The sequence below is a fragment of the Geotrypetes seraphini genome, chromosome 1 (genome assembly GCF_902459505.1).
Source record: "Geotrypetes seraphini chromosome 1, aGeoSer1.1, whole genome shotgun sequence".
NCBI classification, from domain to species: Eukaryota; Metazoa; Chordata; class Amphibia; order Gymnophiona; family Dermophiidae; genus Geotrypetes; species Geotrypetes seraphini.
Window position 1 is genome coordinate 263,371,161 of NC_047084.1, and position 16,928 is coordinate 263,388,088.

The window sequence follows — 16,928 nt, forward strand, 5'->3', positions numbered from 1 at the left end:
TTTGTAATCTGAGTCCAGCTCTATTCCCTCAGCACAGTCTCTTCTTCCCCACTGCTCGAAATCTTTGATGCCTCATGAACCATTTCATCGATGTACATCTCATTCTCACGGATGCTTTTCAGTCTTGCCACCTCCTCTCTCAGTTCCTTTACTTTCTTCATGAGGATTCAAGCTGAAGGCAGCTTGCACATGGAACCACTCCCTCTGCCTGGGCAACATCTTCTTTCTGCACAGAAACAAAATTTGTAACCTGAGCAGCAGCTTTGGTGACAGTCATACTGTGGTTGCAGAAGTACTTATACCTGGCAGAAAAAAGAAAGAGCAAAAAAATTCTACCACAGCAATGCTATATGCTTTCTGCACTCTTTCCACTTATTGCTACTAGACAAAGACACAAAGCCTATCTATGGGAGAATATCCACAATCTCTAACACAATACCCACCAAGGACTTCAAATAGATGTTCATGTAGAGCTGATAGAACAGGATGTGAGAAATTAGCATCGAGCACTCTACATAACATAACATAACTTTATTCTTCTATACCGCCATAACCGACTGATTTCTAGGCAGTTTACACCAAAGAAGACTGGACAATCACTAAAATACAAGATGATAGGAAGGTACAAAATATTTCTTATAAGTACAAATATTCTTTAAGAAAATACTGTATAAACTTTTAGTTAAAATAAGAGTTCTTAATAACGCAATTGCTCTAAGAAATGAATTTTTCAAACAATGTCGTCTTGATCAATTTCCGAAAAATACTGTAGGACAACATGGCTTGACAAAAGCATTTACCCAACCAAGACTGCTGTTTACCTGCTTGGAACACAAAGTTCCTATCCAGGAAAGTCTTGTATTTACAAGCATTAATTTTTGGGTAAGCAAATAACTGTTGACTTCTAGTTTTCCTCATCGGACTATACCATACAAAATGTGATAAAAGATAAATTGGAGACAGTCTCCAAATCAGCTTGAAACAAATACAAGAAAACTTAAACAAGACTCGTGCCTCCACCGGCAGCCAGTGCAACAATCGGTAATAAGGACTAACATGATCCTTCTTCTTTAAACCAAAAATCAATCTGACAGCTGTATTCTGAATTATCCTCAATTTTCTTGGCATGGGCCTTCAAGGGATGTCACCCGCTTGTGAAAAACATATGGTTTGCTTGTCCTCAGAGAATTCCACCTCCACTAGGTAGACAATGTACATACTTTTACCTGCATGAAAGTGGACAGTGTTCCCTCTAAGCTGTGTGCATGTGTGTACACACAAGGGTCAGAAGAGGAGCACACATACACCTAGAAACTGCACACACAGAATTTTTGCCAATTTTCTTTATTGTGAATATAGGCCAAATCACACACATTTGAGTCAAGGCTGAAAGTTGCCAACAAAGGGGGAAATTTTATAAACGACACCTACATTGGCAGCACCTAGAAATGCCTAGCCGAATTCCGCACATAACCCCAAGTTTGCTAATTGACTTTAATTGGCAATTTATTGAAAATGCCATTAAAAGCCAATTAAAAAAACATTAATTGAAGTTTCACACAGAATTCAATATAGCGCCTACCAGTGTCTTCTGACACCCACCTCAAAAGTAGGTGAGGGGAAAAGAATAGGTATGGTATAATTTAGGCATCATTAGGTGCTGGTAAAACTAATCCAGGAAAACCCTGGCCTAATGTACCAGAATCTAACATTAGGACGCCTAGTGATGCTTAAGTCAAGTAGGTGTGATTCTGTGAAAGGCACCCTAGCAGTTGATTGACAACCACGTCAAGCAGTGCCTAGGAATTAGGAACCGTTTACAGAATCAGGAGCAAAATGTTTTTTGTGCACACATGAGCTAGCAAAAATGAGAGAGAACACCGAGAGTGGGCAATATTCGAATAGCCAGTTTTTAAATGCATCTATGTTTTCCAAAGTACATTAGCGCATGTCTAGCCTCTGCCCCTCCTAATAATTTTTCCTGGGGACTAACAGAAACACTAAGGGTAGCCCATCCCTGCAATCCTGGAGAATGCTGGAGCACCAGCCATGTCTAAAAACCAGTTTTGGCAGTATACATGCCAAAAACTAACATATTCTAATAAAAGAATTGAAATTAAAATTATTTTCTCTACCTTTGATGTCTGGTCATGTTATTTTTCTTATCATTTGGTCCTAAATCTCTAGTTTCTGCTTTCCTTTCTCTTTTCTTAGCTGTCTTCAGCGGAGGCAGTGGCACCACCGCGCTGCCCCCCCCCCCCCCCCCCGCACTCTTCCCTGTTGTGTGTCCCCACTCCCTGCATACCTCTTGTTTTAAAGGAAGTCTCTTCCATGCTAGTGATAAAGCCATTAATTCTATCATACTATATCTTTGGGGATGCTAAATGCAGCACAATGCTCATTACTGAGGGTGCTCAGCACCCACTGAACACAGAACTGGCTCCTGTGTCAATACAGAAGTCATTACTGATCCAAAATAAAGAAACTTTGGCCACTCCAAAGCCTTACTGTAGAAGCAAGGTATGTAGAAGCATTGTCCTAAGATCGCATACAGCTCAACAGAATCCTGATACGGTAAACACTGAATTTCAACACATAAAAACTGCCTTGGCTAGAACACATGGATCTGGAATTTTGTGCCCAGAGATAAAATATGGGCTTAGTTTTGCCAAGATTGTATATCTCACTTCAATAAAGAAAAATAAAGGATTTTCAGTAGACACAAATATGATTACAGTATATATAAAACCAAAAAAAACATTTCATAAAAAAAGAACTCTTAACTACTAATCCAGTGCTCTCACATCATTCCTCATCTCACATCTGTTGTGCATATCCTTTACAAATCAAGTTTAAGTCTCTCAGCTTCCCAACCTTTCCACGTTACATTTTTTTTTTTGTCAAACGGAAGTGGAGCTTACCACTGCATCCAGGAACTCAATGCACCTTTTCAGCTCTGGCCTGGAGTCACAGAACTGCCTGAAGAGAAGTCTCCCTATGGGCTGCTTGTCACAGAGGCTGGTATATTCTTTTTCTAGGTGGCAAAAACACAGAACACAAGCAACTATTACCAATGCTGTATGAGGGTAAGAGCATGCAACTGAGAAACATTTTCCTCACAGACTAATGTGTACAGTTAATGCCCTGTTGAGAGAGTGGAATCGACTGTAAGCCTGTAGAAGGGAAGAATCAAACAGATTTTAAAACATCCTGCAGCTTGTGCTCTTAGAATATGCCAGTTGTACTTTTCTGCATGTTTAATTTTCCAGTGCCAGGCAGCAAGAGTGTTTTTTGGGGGGAGTTCCTGTCTGTTTTCCATGTGAGTCACCATCTAAAGTTCTGCAATCCCTGTTGCAAAGCCATCACGTAAAAAAATGATGAAACATTACTGTGAAGAATTTTTGCATGTGTGCATTCCATTTTGGCACCATCAGAGAAGCTTCCTGTAAGAAAAGGGGCCAGTTAATGAGAGAGGTGCAAATCAAGACACCGTTAAGGACCAAAATATAGGTGAAGCAAATAACAGGGCTGAATCAACCCAGTTATCAAGCTAAATCACACCATGCTGGAAAGGCAACAACAGTGGCCAGTCCAGACCAGCAAAACATATCTAGTAGATCCCAAAAGTCAGTTGCTCAGCAACAAACACTCCTTGCACGTAAGCAGTGAAAACATTCTGGAGGGCTTCTTCTTTCTGCTCTGGACCTTCCTGTTTTACTCGAGCTGTTTTTACAAATTTTTTAACTGTGGCCCAGATGCACTACAATCAGCGATCATCTAATGATCATCACTAAACCAGTTTTGACTGGTTAGCAAAGATCAGATTTGCCAATCCGATGTGCAAAATGGCTCACCTGATGGTTTTGTGCACGATAGCTCATTCTCTGATCCAGCCATGCAATAAGGTCATTAATATTGAAATGCCATGTAAACTAGCAGAGTGATTGATGCTCTAACATGGCTTCCTAATGCACAAAAAAGAAGTGATCGCTTTTAGAGATTCGAAAAAAGCGACTGGTCAAGACCAGTCGTTTACCTGTCCTACCCATAGTTCAGCCCTGAAATTAATATAACATACCATACCTTTTTTTTTTTTTTAATGGGCATAAATGCTGTGCATTTCACACACGCACAATATCTACCCCATTAAAAAAAAAAAAGTGAGCCAAGCCACCCCCAATGATGAGCCGCTGCACCCCCCTCCCCCCATGACAACCACAGGTCCCCAAACCTCTCAATGATGACAGCCACCCCCGCAACAGCGACACACCCAGACAGACAGGAAGGATGCCCACTCCCTCCTGCCATCAGGAAAAACTCCCATGCCGGCCAAAATTGGCAAGATGGTTGCCCACTTCCTCCTGCCACTGGATGCCCCCTATGCCCAGATCCCCTCTAAGCCATCCCCTCCCCTTCCTCACTCCCTTTCATTAAAAATAAATCAGCAGGGGGATGCCCACTCTCTCCTGCCACTGGATGGCTGGATCGGTTAGATCAGAAAATGAGCGATCATGCAAAATAATCACGTGGTGAGCCAATTTGTGCATCGGATCGGCAAATCCGATTGTCGCTAAACCAGTCAAAACTGATTTAGCAACAGTCGTTGACTTTAGTGCATCTGGGCCTCAGTTTCTCCAGCTATACATATGTTGAGGCAGACTGGATTTTAAGAATGATTAATGGAATCTATCTTCAAAGGGTTTGATTTATCAAGGTCTTTTGCCACACAGAGTGAAAGAGACCTGTGACATAAAAGGTACATGCACCACATAACCAGTTAGTTTAGAACAAAAAGCATGAATGAGGGTTGAGTACCGAGTTTTCACAGAACAGCCAGACTAGGTTTGGAATTTCAATAAGAATTCTTTATTTCTTAAACCAAAATTTACTACACAGACAACTATCTCACATATAGAGTTGCTTGTAAAGTAAGTGAGGCAAAAGGAGGACCAACACACTCCTACAGGAGAATCCAGAACAAGACAAAAAGGGCTTGGAATGAGCAAAGATATTCCAGGAGGACAGAACCAAGACTTTTATTATAGACTAGTCGTTAAGCCCGTTACATTAACGGGTGCTAGAATTTATGTCTGTCTGTATTTTTCTTTCTGTCTCTTTCCTCCCTCCATTTCCCTGTGTAGCGCTGTCTCTGCTTTCTTCCTCAGTCTGCACTCTCAAGCTGTAACATTACTGCTTAACTTTTTCTCCCTGCAAGCATCTCTGCTCTCTTTCTCATCCCCAGTCTCTTTGCTATTTTTCTCTTCTTGCAGGGGTCTCTGCTCTCCTTTCTCTATATGTTCCTGATTCCTGCAAACTTCTGTTTTCTCTGTATGCTCTTGATCCTGTGTTTCCCTGTAGGTGTCTTTTTCCTTTTTTTTTTTTTTTTTTTTTATTCCTTTTTCATGTATGGTTGATTTATTAAAAGTTTTTTTATTTTTCCTATTTGTTGCATGCCTGTCTCCTTGGCCGCTGTATGTTTCTAATTTTTTGCTTTGTGTGTTTGTTTGTGTTTTTTTGCTGATTGTCTACTTGGTCGCTGTCAGTCTGTCTGTCTCATTGGCTGCTGTATGTCTGTATGCCTTTTTTTCAGTCTAACTCCTTGGCCACTGTATGTCTGGAAGGTTTTTTTTCCTGAATTTATCCTTGGGCATTGTAATTTTTATTTTTTTCTGTTTGTCTCCTTGGCTGTTTGTATTTTTTTGCTGTCTCTCTGTCTGTCTACTTGGACGCTGTATGTAAGTATGTCTGTCTCCTTGGCTTCTGTATGTCTGTTTGTCATTTTTTTTTCCTGTGTCTCTCTCTCCTTGTCCTCTGTGTTTTGTTATTTTTTCAATCTGTCTCTTTAGCCCCCTGTCCTTCTGTGAGTGTCTGTGTCACTCTCTCTCCTTGTCCTCTGTGTTTTGTTATTTTTTCAATCTGTGTCTTTAGCCCCCTGTCCTTCTGTGACTGTCTGTGTGTCTCTCTCTACTTGTGCACTGTTGTTTGTTTGTTTTTTTCAATCTCTCTTTAGCTCCTGATCCCCTCTCACTGACCCTTGATCCCCTCTCACTGACCCTTGCGCGACTGCATGTAATTCCGGTTAGGTTTCCATGGCAACCCTGCTCGCGGGTCTGTGAGTGTAGGGCCGTTTTGTCGGGTCTGGCGGCGCCGGGTTGGGAAGAGTCCTGGCTCCTTTTTTGGTTTGGGCCCGTGCAGAGGGGCTCAACAGCGCACAACCACCTTTCCTTCCCTCCCTCCATCAGGTGCAGTGCAGCTCCACCAATGTTAAAAGCAGCCGCGTCGAAATCGGAGCCCTGCCACTGCCGTAGCACTTTCCCCTCTGCCTTGGTCCCGCCCCTTCTCTGACATATGGGACCGCGGCAGAGGGAACTTGTTACGGTGGCGGCAGGGCTCCAATTTCAAAGCAGCTGCTTTTAACATAGGCGGAGCTGAACTGTACCTGATGGAGGAAGGGAAGGAACGGTGGGGCAAATTTGGTCAACGGCAGGAATTGTTTGGCGGACCAAGCACCGTGAAACCGTGAGGAAGGCCGCCGCAGCCTCGCAGCTAGGTAGGGGGACAACAATGGCGCTTATGCTCAAGCCCCCGCCGCAGCTCCTCTCTCAATCCTGGTGCGGTTCGAGAAAGGATTCGTGGCGGCGGCTTGAGCATAAGCGCGATTGTTGTCCAAGTTGCCGAGTTTGGTGACGTAAACCCGCGCATGCGCACTAAAAAAAAACGGGACGGATCAGGGAACACGTTTTTTTTAGTGCGCATGCGCGTCCTACCATTTTATTATATTAGATAAGCAAAAGGCAAACTGTGGATCCAACATGGACCTTTCTCAGGGGTCCTAAGGGAAAACAAATCCTGATGCACATGATAAAAAAATAAAATAACCCACGTAGGGGTAATGAAGCATCTTGCAGAAAGTTATAGAACAACAGTTTTGTGACTAAAACAGTTCTGTACCTATCTGTGAGATGCTTCATGTATCCTCTAAATAGGCTACTTTCTATTGTGTGCATCAGGATTTGTTTTCCCTTAGGACTCCTGAAAACCCAACTGGCTAGATATACCTCCAGGAGACAGTTGAGTGGCACTTAACTGGAACAGAAGCACATGCTGGGAATTTGACTACAGCAAGACTGAAACCCTTCATCAGGGATCAGCACAGACCAAGTACCTGCTGAAAAAGGACCCTGATGGTGAATTTAAGAAGCTTTTACATCTATATATATATAAAATCGGAGGTATGTGTGTATGTATGTGTGTATGTGCCGCGATCACGCAAAAACGGCTTGACCGATTTGAACGAAACTTGGTATGCAGATCCCTCACTACCTGGGATGATATGTTCTGGGGGTCTTGCGGCCCACCTGCACATGTGGGCGGAGCTACAAACAGAAAATCTGATTTCACCCATTCATGTCAATGGAAAAAATGTAAAAAGCTGCCATTCTCACAGTAATTCAAAAACGGCTTGACCGATTTGAACGAAACTTGGTATGCAGATCCCTCACTACCTGGGGTGATATGTTCTGGGGGTCTCGCGGCCCACCTGCACACGTGGGCGGAGCTACAAACAGAAAATCAGATTTCACCCATTCAAGTCAATGGAAAAAATGTAAAAAGCTGTGGGACCGATTTGAACGAAAATTGGTATGCAGATCCCTCACTACCGGGGGTGATATGTTCTGGGGGTCTCGCGGCCCACCTGCACACGTGGGCGGAGCTACAAACAGAAAATCAGATTTCACCCATTCAAGTCAATGGAAAAAATGTAAAAAGCTGTGGGACCGATTTGAACGAAACTTGGTATGCAGATCCCTCACTACCTGGGGTGATATGTTCTGGGGGTCTCGCGGCCCACCTGCACACGTGGGCGGAGCTACAAACAGAAAATTAGATTTCACCCATTCAAGTCAATGGAAAAAATGTAAAAAGCTGTGGGACCGATTTGAACGAAAATTGGTATGCAGATCCCTCACTACCGGGGGTGATATGTTCTGGGGGTCTCGCGGCCCACCTGCACACGTGGGAAGAGTGGGTTCACCCAAGAATGTATATGTTCTTGCTCCTGGAGGTGAAACTAAAAATGTTGTTTATAATCAAGTTTTGTGTTAGTTGTATTGTATTCATTTTGTCAAATATTTCACATTATAATTTGAATATTGTACTTTTTATAAAGCTGTAAAAAAATATTTTCATTCACCACTATAAAGTATCTTTATTTGAATCCATTTACAGTGTTATTGCTATAATTAAATACCCGTGCAACGCCGGGGCATCAGCTAGTTAAAAATAAAAATAAAGGCTGCAATGTTAAGAGTGGTTTTCATGTGGTGCTGGCTTGCCATGTTTTACTGCGTTTGGCAGAGTGTCGAGGGCATAGTTTGTCAGTTTGGCTTGCCCACTGATTTTGAAGTGGCTGGGCATACTAGGAGACAGCAGGATGGATATGGCACAGTTTGTCCACTCAGTTCTGTACTACACATGTTGGCCTAGGTGACCTCAATAACTGTGTGATCCCTTAAGGGCATCCTTGTGGGAACCTGATACTTTGTACAGAATGGCTCATTGCCTCGGACTGTGAGTTCACTAAACTTCACAGACCAGATGGGATGGAACATTAAGTGCTGTGATGAAATGGTTACATTTTTTTAGATTAGCTGAGAAACAGTGTTTTACAAATGCATGTTTAATAAATATATACATATTTTTCCCAGTAATCTGACTTTTTAACATGTTTTTATGCAATATACTATTTTCTTCTAATCTGCCTACACCTAGGCAAAATACATCAAACATCAAAACATACATAATCTTCAAAACAATCATATATACAGATATGACATCAAATTATCCTCATACAAATTGACTGACGTTTACTGCTATCGGATACCAATTCCAACTTAAGCCCCTGGGATGTCACACCCTCTCTCCTAAAATTCATATGATGTAGATGTGTATAGGCAACACACTGTACACTTCAATGTACATTTTCAATCAAACTAGCAGTGCCTGATGCAACTGGAGACCAAGAAAGATACAGAAATAGATCCAATTTTATTTTGATGGATTTGAGGATCTATTTTCACTACATAGAGATCAGAATAGTCCCTTGGTTCTGACACATTTCCTTTACTACTATGGGCTGTTTTCTACTGTAGTATCACGTTGTATTGATGATGGTGATCCTCTTCTGTGCTTGTGCGTGCTGTGAGGCATTTTTTTTCTGTGCTTTGGGCCTGCATTACATGTATGAAAAGGCGTGGAGGGGCATAATTGAAAGGGACGTCTAAGTCCGTTTACGTCCATCTCGCAAGTCGTCAAAAGTTAAAAAGAGCCTAAGACACATTTTCGAAAGAGACGTCCAACTTTTTTTTACTTTCGAAAATCGTCTAATTATACATCCTGCCGATCTGATCGTCTAAGCCGCTAAATCGTTCATCTTTATACCACATTTCCGTCCAACTTTCCGTCCAAGTCCACAACGCCTAGAACAAGCCCTGTTGGATGTGGGAGGGGTCTGCAAAGTGATGGATTGAACACCAAGACATGCCACCTAAATATTGGGGTACCTAAATATTGGGGTTCACTGCTGTGAACTTCACAAAAAGGGTGCCATGTCTTCTCCTCCCTACAGCTCCCTTATAGGTTATGGTGAGCCCCCCAAACCACCTCCAGAATCTCCTAGACCCACTTATTTACCACCCTAATAGCCCTTATGGCTGCAGGAGCCACTTATATGCCAGTAAAAAAGGGTTTTGGGGGTATATAGGGGAGTGCACATGTTTAAGTATCAATGCAGGGGCTTATGGGCATGGGTCCTCTTCTCTATGGCTCCCTAACCCACCCCCAAGATGACTTAAGCTGCCTCTGGGCTGGACGACTAGGCTTTCCTATGCCAGGCGACCAGGTGATGATGGTCTGGAGGCTGAAATTTAAAGTTGTGAATAAAATTTTTATGGGGGTGTGGGGGGGGGTTGGTGATCACTGGGGTAGTGTGTGGGGTCTGTGTTATGTGTTTGAAGTGCTTATCTGGTGAGTTTAGGTGGTTTTTTGTGACTTAGACCATGTTTTACATGGTCTAAGTCACAACGTCCAAGTTCCATCTAAGCTCTGTTGTAAAACTTTCCGTTTTACATGCTGTACGAGTAAGTCTAAGTCGGCCCACGTCCCGCCCAACTCCCGCCCTCGACACGCCTCCCGAAATGCCCCGTTTAGCTTTGGACGTTGAGCGGCACTATAAAGGCCTAGGTCGTTTAGAAATACGTCCAAAACCCGTTTTTATTATCGGCACTTGGACGTTTTTGAGAAATGTTTGTCCAATTGCCGGCTTAGGCCGGTTTTTGGACGTTTTTCTCTTTCGATTATGAGCCCCATACTGTTTTTTTCTCTGTTATTTGAGTAGCCATGCTGCCTTTTTTTTCTTGGCTACACTGTCTTCTCTCTTTTGTGCTTTCCTTTCTCTTTTCTTAGCTGTCTTCAGCGGCAACAGTGGCACCACCGAGCGCCCCCCCCCCCCCCCGCACTCTTCCCTGTTGTGTGTCCCCACTCCCTGCGAACCTCTTGTTTTAAAGAAAATCTCTTCCATGCTAGTGATAAAGCCATTAATTCTATCATACTTCTGCATTTTCTGTTTATGATTCTTGATATAAACTGAACCCCTTCCATCTTACTTTCTCTTTTACCTTGACTATCCAGAACCTGAAGCAGCCTCTCCAATAGGTTACTATTCTGCAGAATAAGCATATCACCATGCTTATATTAATTAATTATCTAGTGTTTGCCCTGGAGGTAAAGAAATAAAACTACATCTCCAACAGAGTTTATGTGTTGTCTTTACTTCTGATTTCCCCTTGTTGCTTTCTGATCTATAGGGGAAGCATCCTGAGCAACAATCCATAGTTATATCCCAGTGGTCTCAAACTCACGGCCCGCCAGGTACTATTTCAAGGCCCTCTGTATGTTTATCATAATCCCAAAAGTAAAATAAAACAGTTTCTTGATCATTGATACTTTCCTTGATCAATGATTTGGCCATCTTCCCCAGAACTGAGGTTAAGCTCACCGGTCTGTAGTTCCCTGGGTCACCTATCGATCCTTTTTTGAAGATAGGTGTAACATTTGCTGTCCTCCAGGATTACCCATGTTCTCAAGGACAGGTTACAAATCTGCCATAGTAACTCCGCTGTTTCGTCTCTGATGGAATTAAGTGCTGCTTTATTTTGTAAATTGTTTGATAATATGTAGCACTTGATGTTGGTTTTTAAAATGAATAAAGATTTTGGAAAAAAAAAAAAAAATTTAGCAGTCTGTGGTATATTCAGTGGTCTGTTGAGCATATTTTATTAGATTGTAAATGTAACAAAAATTGGCCGTAATGGTTAAAACATTTGTAATGTGTTGTTTGATTGAATATTATGTATGTTTTGTATGGAAACCGCTTAGACTTAAGCGGTCTATAAATTTTAAAAAATAAAATAAATAACTGGTTAAGCCTCCCTTGACCACTTAAATCACTTTGAATATTAACCAGTTAATATTTTGTATCCCCCATACCCAATGATTAGAAAGCAGTTGATAGTCCTGAATCTAAAGCTTTAGGAAAAACAGAGGCTAGTAAAATAACAGTTAAACACCAGTAAAAGGCACTGCATTCCTTACACAAAAAAAATAAGACTCTGGATCTGGGTGTGCTACAAGCCCTCATGTTAAAACCTAAACCAAACTTTTTTTGTAAAGTTAACACATATTATAATAGAAAACATGCATAGTATATGGTTTGGCATTCAAAATATTGCTGCTGGAGATCACTGTGAGCTGTAGAAGTTAATATTTAAGTTTATATATTCATTGGGAAGGTCACAGTAAGATTATGCACTGACCTGCCATCTGAAATCATAGGTCAAACTGTTTAAGCACAACTGACTCAATTTAGCACCCTTAGGACTATTATGGTGAATAAAAAAAAAAGAAAACACACAAATTTGGCATCCTGCCATCATTAAGAGTTGTGCTTGAAGACACAGGATAAATCCTTCAGCTTCCACCCTCCCCTTCAGCTCCAGCATGGAATGGATTAAGATATTAGCATAGAAATGTCAAACCACAAACACTGTACACTTGGCCTCATACATAATATTTTATAGAATGGTTACTTTAGCCCCATAGAGAAGACTATTGGCATTGGGAACAGGAAAGCATACTCTCAAACTCTAGAAGTCTACGGGGCCACAAGCTCATTGGCATCGCTGGTCTCCCAGCAAGGAGAGAAGTGGGGAACAGTAAAGCAACGGGATGAGAGGAGTGCAATGAATGCTAAACAACTATTAATAAGGATGCATATGTAAGAAGATAAAATGCAGAAGCAAAAAGAGAGGAAAAGTTAAAGATCATGAAACTTGGATAATGTAAAAACAGGGTGAAAACAAAAAGTGGAAAATGAAAAGACAGCAGCTTATAGGATATTTAGTGTTGAAATGTACTATAGTGTATGTTGAAATGTACTATAGTGTATGTTGAACATCAACATTAGGGATGTATGCCAGCATGATAAAGTCATTCTATTTTCATTATTTTCACAGATTTTTTTTCATGATTTCCAAGTGTTTTTTTCAAATAGTTTCACACATGCATTTTAATAGGGAGTTTTTAGTGCACACTGAAATGATCTGACTTCCACTAACAATGAATTGAGGTAAGCTAAGTCAATTAGTGCAGTTTTAAAAAAATGTGGGGGTTGATATTCAAAGTGATTTAAGCAAGCAAGAGAGGCTCCTGACCATTTAAATCATGCTCGGTAGCACATTTGTTGAATTGATGCATGCAACATGGTAGTTCATAACTACGAGGGCAAATAAAAAATTAAAGGCAATTGTTAAATTACTTGATAACCGGAACAGAGCTAGCGAAATGAGACATATGTACTCATCTAATCTTAATGTATATTTTCTGTAAACCGCTTAGAACCTAACGGATGTAGCGGTATATAAGAAATAAATTACATTACATTACATATGTTGCCTGTTAGATCATTCGTCCACACACAGTGCAGTGTTCGTCTTTTAGTAATGTTTCTGCCATGAGGTCAGCAACATGGACACTGCATTGCAAGACTGCACCATCGAAGAACAACGTGACGTGGTGCACTCTCTTTGGGCTGAGGGAGTGAAATCCTTGGAAAGTCACTGTCAGATATTGACTCAGTATGGACATAGCACCATAAATCAACAAAAGGTTTATGAGTGGGTAAAAAGGTTTAAAGTGAGAAGAACAGGTGTAACCGATGAAGATCGTTCTGGGCGCCCATCAACATAGCACACACAAGAGCGCATTGACAGGGTGGATGCCTTGATTAGAGTTTACCAATGGATAATGTTGCCTCAATTGGCTGCAAATTTGGATAGCAGCTATGGATCTGCACTTGCCATAATGCGTGATGACTTGGGATACAGGAAAGTCTGCGCACGATGGGTTCCCAAACGGCTTACCGATCTGCACGAGCAATAGCATGTGGAGGTTGCGACCCAGTTCCTGAGATGCTATGAAGAAGGTCCGAGTATTCTGCAGAGAACTGTCACCCGCAGTGAGATATGGGTGCACCACTGCGACCCGGAGAGCAAAAGACAAAGCATGATGAAGTAAAGGAAGCAGCCGAAAAACTTCTTCTCTCCAGGAATGCAGAAATTAGTTGAACAATACAACAAATGCATCATCTTGCATGGGAGCTATGTGGAAAAGTGATATGTTCAATTGCTCACAGTTACTTCTGTTAAAGCCATTAAATGTATTTCGTACTTTGACCTGTTGCATCTTCTTTTACCTATTGTTAGAACAGGGTGTTTGCAAATGCCAATTTGCCTGTTACTCTTATTATGAGAACATGTGTGCTGGATAGAAAATAAGAGTATGGTTACCAGTTTCCTGTGGCACATCACACAGGCAATGCCGTGGAACAGCATGGATTATCTGCTTGCCTCTTGCTCAGCTAGCTGCACTGTCAAGGACAAATTGCAATAGAGGCTACCTTTCACCTATATCAGCTGGGACTGAACTGATGTAACGTGCCTGAGATCTTGCAAAATCTCTGGAATAGCTACAAAAATATTTCAGAAGATGTAGCTGAAAAGTGCAACACGCGTAAAGATAGACAGCCACCCTTGAAATGGCTTTCATGCTAAATTTAAAGAACATCAACCTAACCTGATTCAATGCAATGTCCGTTGTACTGTAAAAAAGTGGCATTAATCTTGCCATAGGTGTTGGAGCCCTCAAGTCACTGCTGACTTTCCTGATGGGAATTATGGTTTACCAAACCTTTGATTCCTTTGTTCCTACATTAAGGATTTGGGGAGTACCCTTAGATGTAAGACTATCATTATAACCCCTTATGTCCATAGTCCTAAGAAAAGTGTTCTTAACATAGTGAAAGTTATGTGCTATTTGAAGTTACTTTCTTGAGCCACAATTCAGATTGATTGTTCAAGTACTGGTGTTTAGCACCCTTGACTATTGGGAGTTTGGACCTGATATAATTCTGTGTGGTTTACACAATCAAAGTGGTTTACATATTTTGGACAGGCAATGATGTGTTAAGTGACTTACCCAGAGCTGTAGTGGCAATTGAACTCAGAACTTCAGGATGCTAAGGCAGCTGCTCTAACCGCTAGGCTATGCCTCCACTCCACTTACCGTATATACTCAAACATAAGTCGATCCAAATATAAGCCGAGACCCCTATTTTTCCCCCAAAAGGAGGAAAAATGATTGACTCGAATATAAGACAGAGGTTTAATATTCAAGTACCATGCCCTGCCAGGATCTGCACCATGTCCCCTCCCTCATGCCTTCCCCTGCCATGTTCTGCATTCAGCCCTCCTCCCTGCCAAATTCTGCACCCAGCCCCCTTCCCTACCTGCCCTGCAAGGCTCTGAACTCAGCCCCCTTCCCTGCCAGGCTCTGCACCCAGCCCCCCTCACTCCCTGCCAGGCTCTGCATCCTGTCCTACCTTCCTTCCCCGTACCCTCTTCCCCCTCTAGTTGTCTAGTTGTAGGCCAGGACAGGAGGGATCTCTCCCGTCTCCCATCCTGGCCGATACTAACAAATTTTTACTCCCCCCTCCCCCCACGCACTTTTTTCTGGTGGTCCAGCAATGTATCCTGCGCTGAGCCCCTCCTGCCGATCTCGCGGCCAGCAGCACACCCAGACCGGCACGCAGGAGCGAGCTTTTCGAGCTCCCAGCCTGCCGTGCGCCTCTCCCTGAATGGCTGCCGTGAGAACCGCAAGTCCTGCGAGAACTGGCAGCAGCCTTTCAGGAAGCGACACGGAACTGGGCGAAAGTTCGAAAAGCTTGCTCCTGCATTCCGGCCCAGGTGCGCCGCTGGCTGCGAGATCGGCAGGAAGAGCTCAGTGCAGGATACACCCAGGAACACCAGGGAAAAGGTACGCGGGGGTGGGGGGTGTTAAAAAAGTGTTAGTATCGGCAGGACGGGAAGGATTCCTCCTGTCCTGGCCTAACGGCAAGCCTGCAGCAAGTCCTGGAGGGTGTCGGGTGGTCACTGGGTGATGACCCAAATATAGGATGAGATCCCCCATTTTTTGGCCCAACAATCTCATCCTATATTTGAGAATATATGGTATTTACCTGGGTTGTCCTCAATATTTACTTAACCAACTGAAGACAGCATAAAACACAGTTCGGCTAATTTTTTCATTAAAGAACTATGATCATGTAACCTAGAATATTTGATAAGCGTTTTATCATATTTTAATATAACTATTAATTAAAAAAACTATCTGCAACTAATTGGCTACCTGTTTGAGCTAGAACAATGTTCAAATTTTCATGTGTACTTTATAAGGTGTTTCATGAATTAGCTCCATTATATCTAATTAAGAACATAAGAATTGCCGCTGCTGGGTCAGACCAATGGTCCATCCTGCCCAGCAGTCCGCTCACGTGGCGGCCCCAAGGTCAAGACCAGTGCTCCAAATGAGTCCAGTCTCACCAGTTTAGCATAAACTTGTCCAACTTTGTCTTGAAACCCTGAAGGGTGCTTTTCCCTATAACAGACTCCGGAAGAGCGTTCCAGTTTTCTACCACTCTCTGGGTGAAGAAAACTTTCCTTACATTTGTACGGAATCTATCCCCTTTCAACTTTAGAGAGTGTCCTCTCGTTCTCCCTATCTTGAAGAGGTGAACAGTCTGTCTTTCTCTACTAAGTCTATTCCCTTTAGTATTTTGAATGTTTCGATCATGTCCCCTCTCAGTCTCCTCTTTTCAAGGGAGAAGAGGCTCAGCTTCTCCAATCTCTCACTGTACGGCACTGAGCGAGTTATTCTAGCATGCCATCCACGGGTTACCCACAATACTAACTATTTTGCTTTTCTATCTATTTGTGGCTGATCAAACCGTAAATATATTTTAAAAATTGTCATAATTTCAAGATGTTTGGTTTTGGAGGGAAATATTTTGATTTCAAATATTTTAATTGAAATTTTTAGTCAAAATTTTACCCCTAAATGATCATACTTCTGTCTCTGATTGTGGTTCTATTAATTTTCGCTGGTCTCATTCCTCATTGAAATATTTAGGTGTTCTTTTTCATCATGATAAGGATATTATGATGTCCCTTAACCTATCTGCCATTTCTTCCAAAGTTGAGACACAACTAAAATGCTGGTCTCCCTTATCATTATCATGATGGGGATGTATTGAGACAATTAAGATAATCATCACCCCAATTATTAATTATTACTTACCATGTTACCAAAATTAGCACCACGCGACATTTATAAATCTATTGAAAGTAAGCTTATGGACTACCTCTGGTGCAAGAAAACCCCCAGGATTGATATTAAAATATTAAAATCTTCCAAAGAAAATGGTGGACTAGGTTTTCCAGACTTTTTCCTATATCATATAGCTGCACTTCTCGGAT

General features: G+C 42.0%; 1 protein-coding gene across 2 annotated transcripts in view; it reads right to left on the reverse strand.

Annotated features, from left to right (window-relative positions):
* Positions 1–16,928, reverse strand: part of GRK4 (G protein-coupled receptor kinase 4) — a 409,134-nt gene that overhangs the window by 208,180 nt on the left and 184,026 nt on the right. For both annotated transcript variants that reach the window (XM_033950412.1, XM_033950421.1), the window contains exon 3: positions 2,922–3,034. In XM_033950412.1, the coding sequence (XP_033806303.1) occupies positions 2,922–3,034 (113 nt within the window). The remainder of the gene's footprint in view (positions 1–2,921; positions 3,035–16,928) is intronic.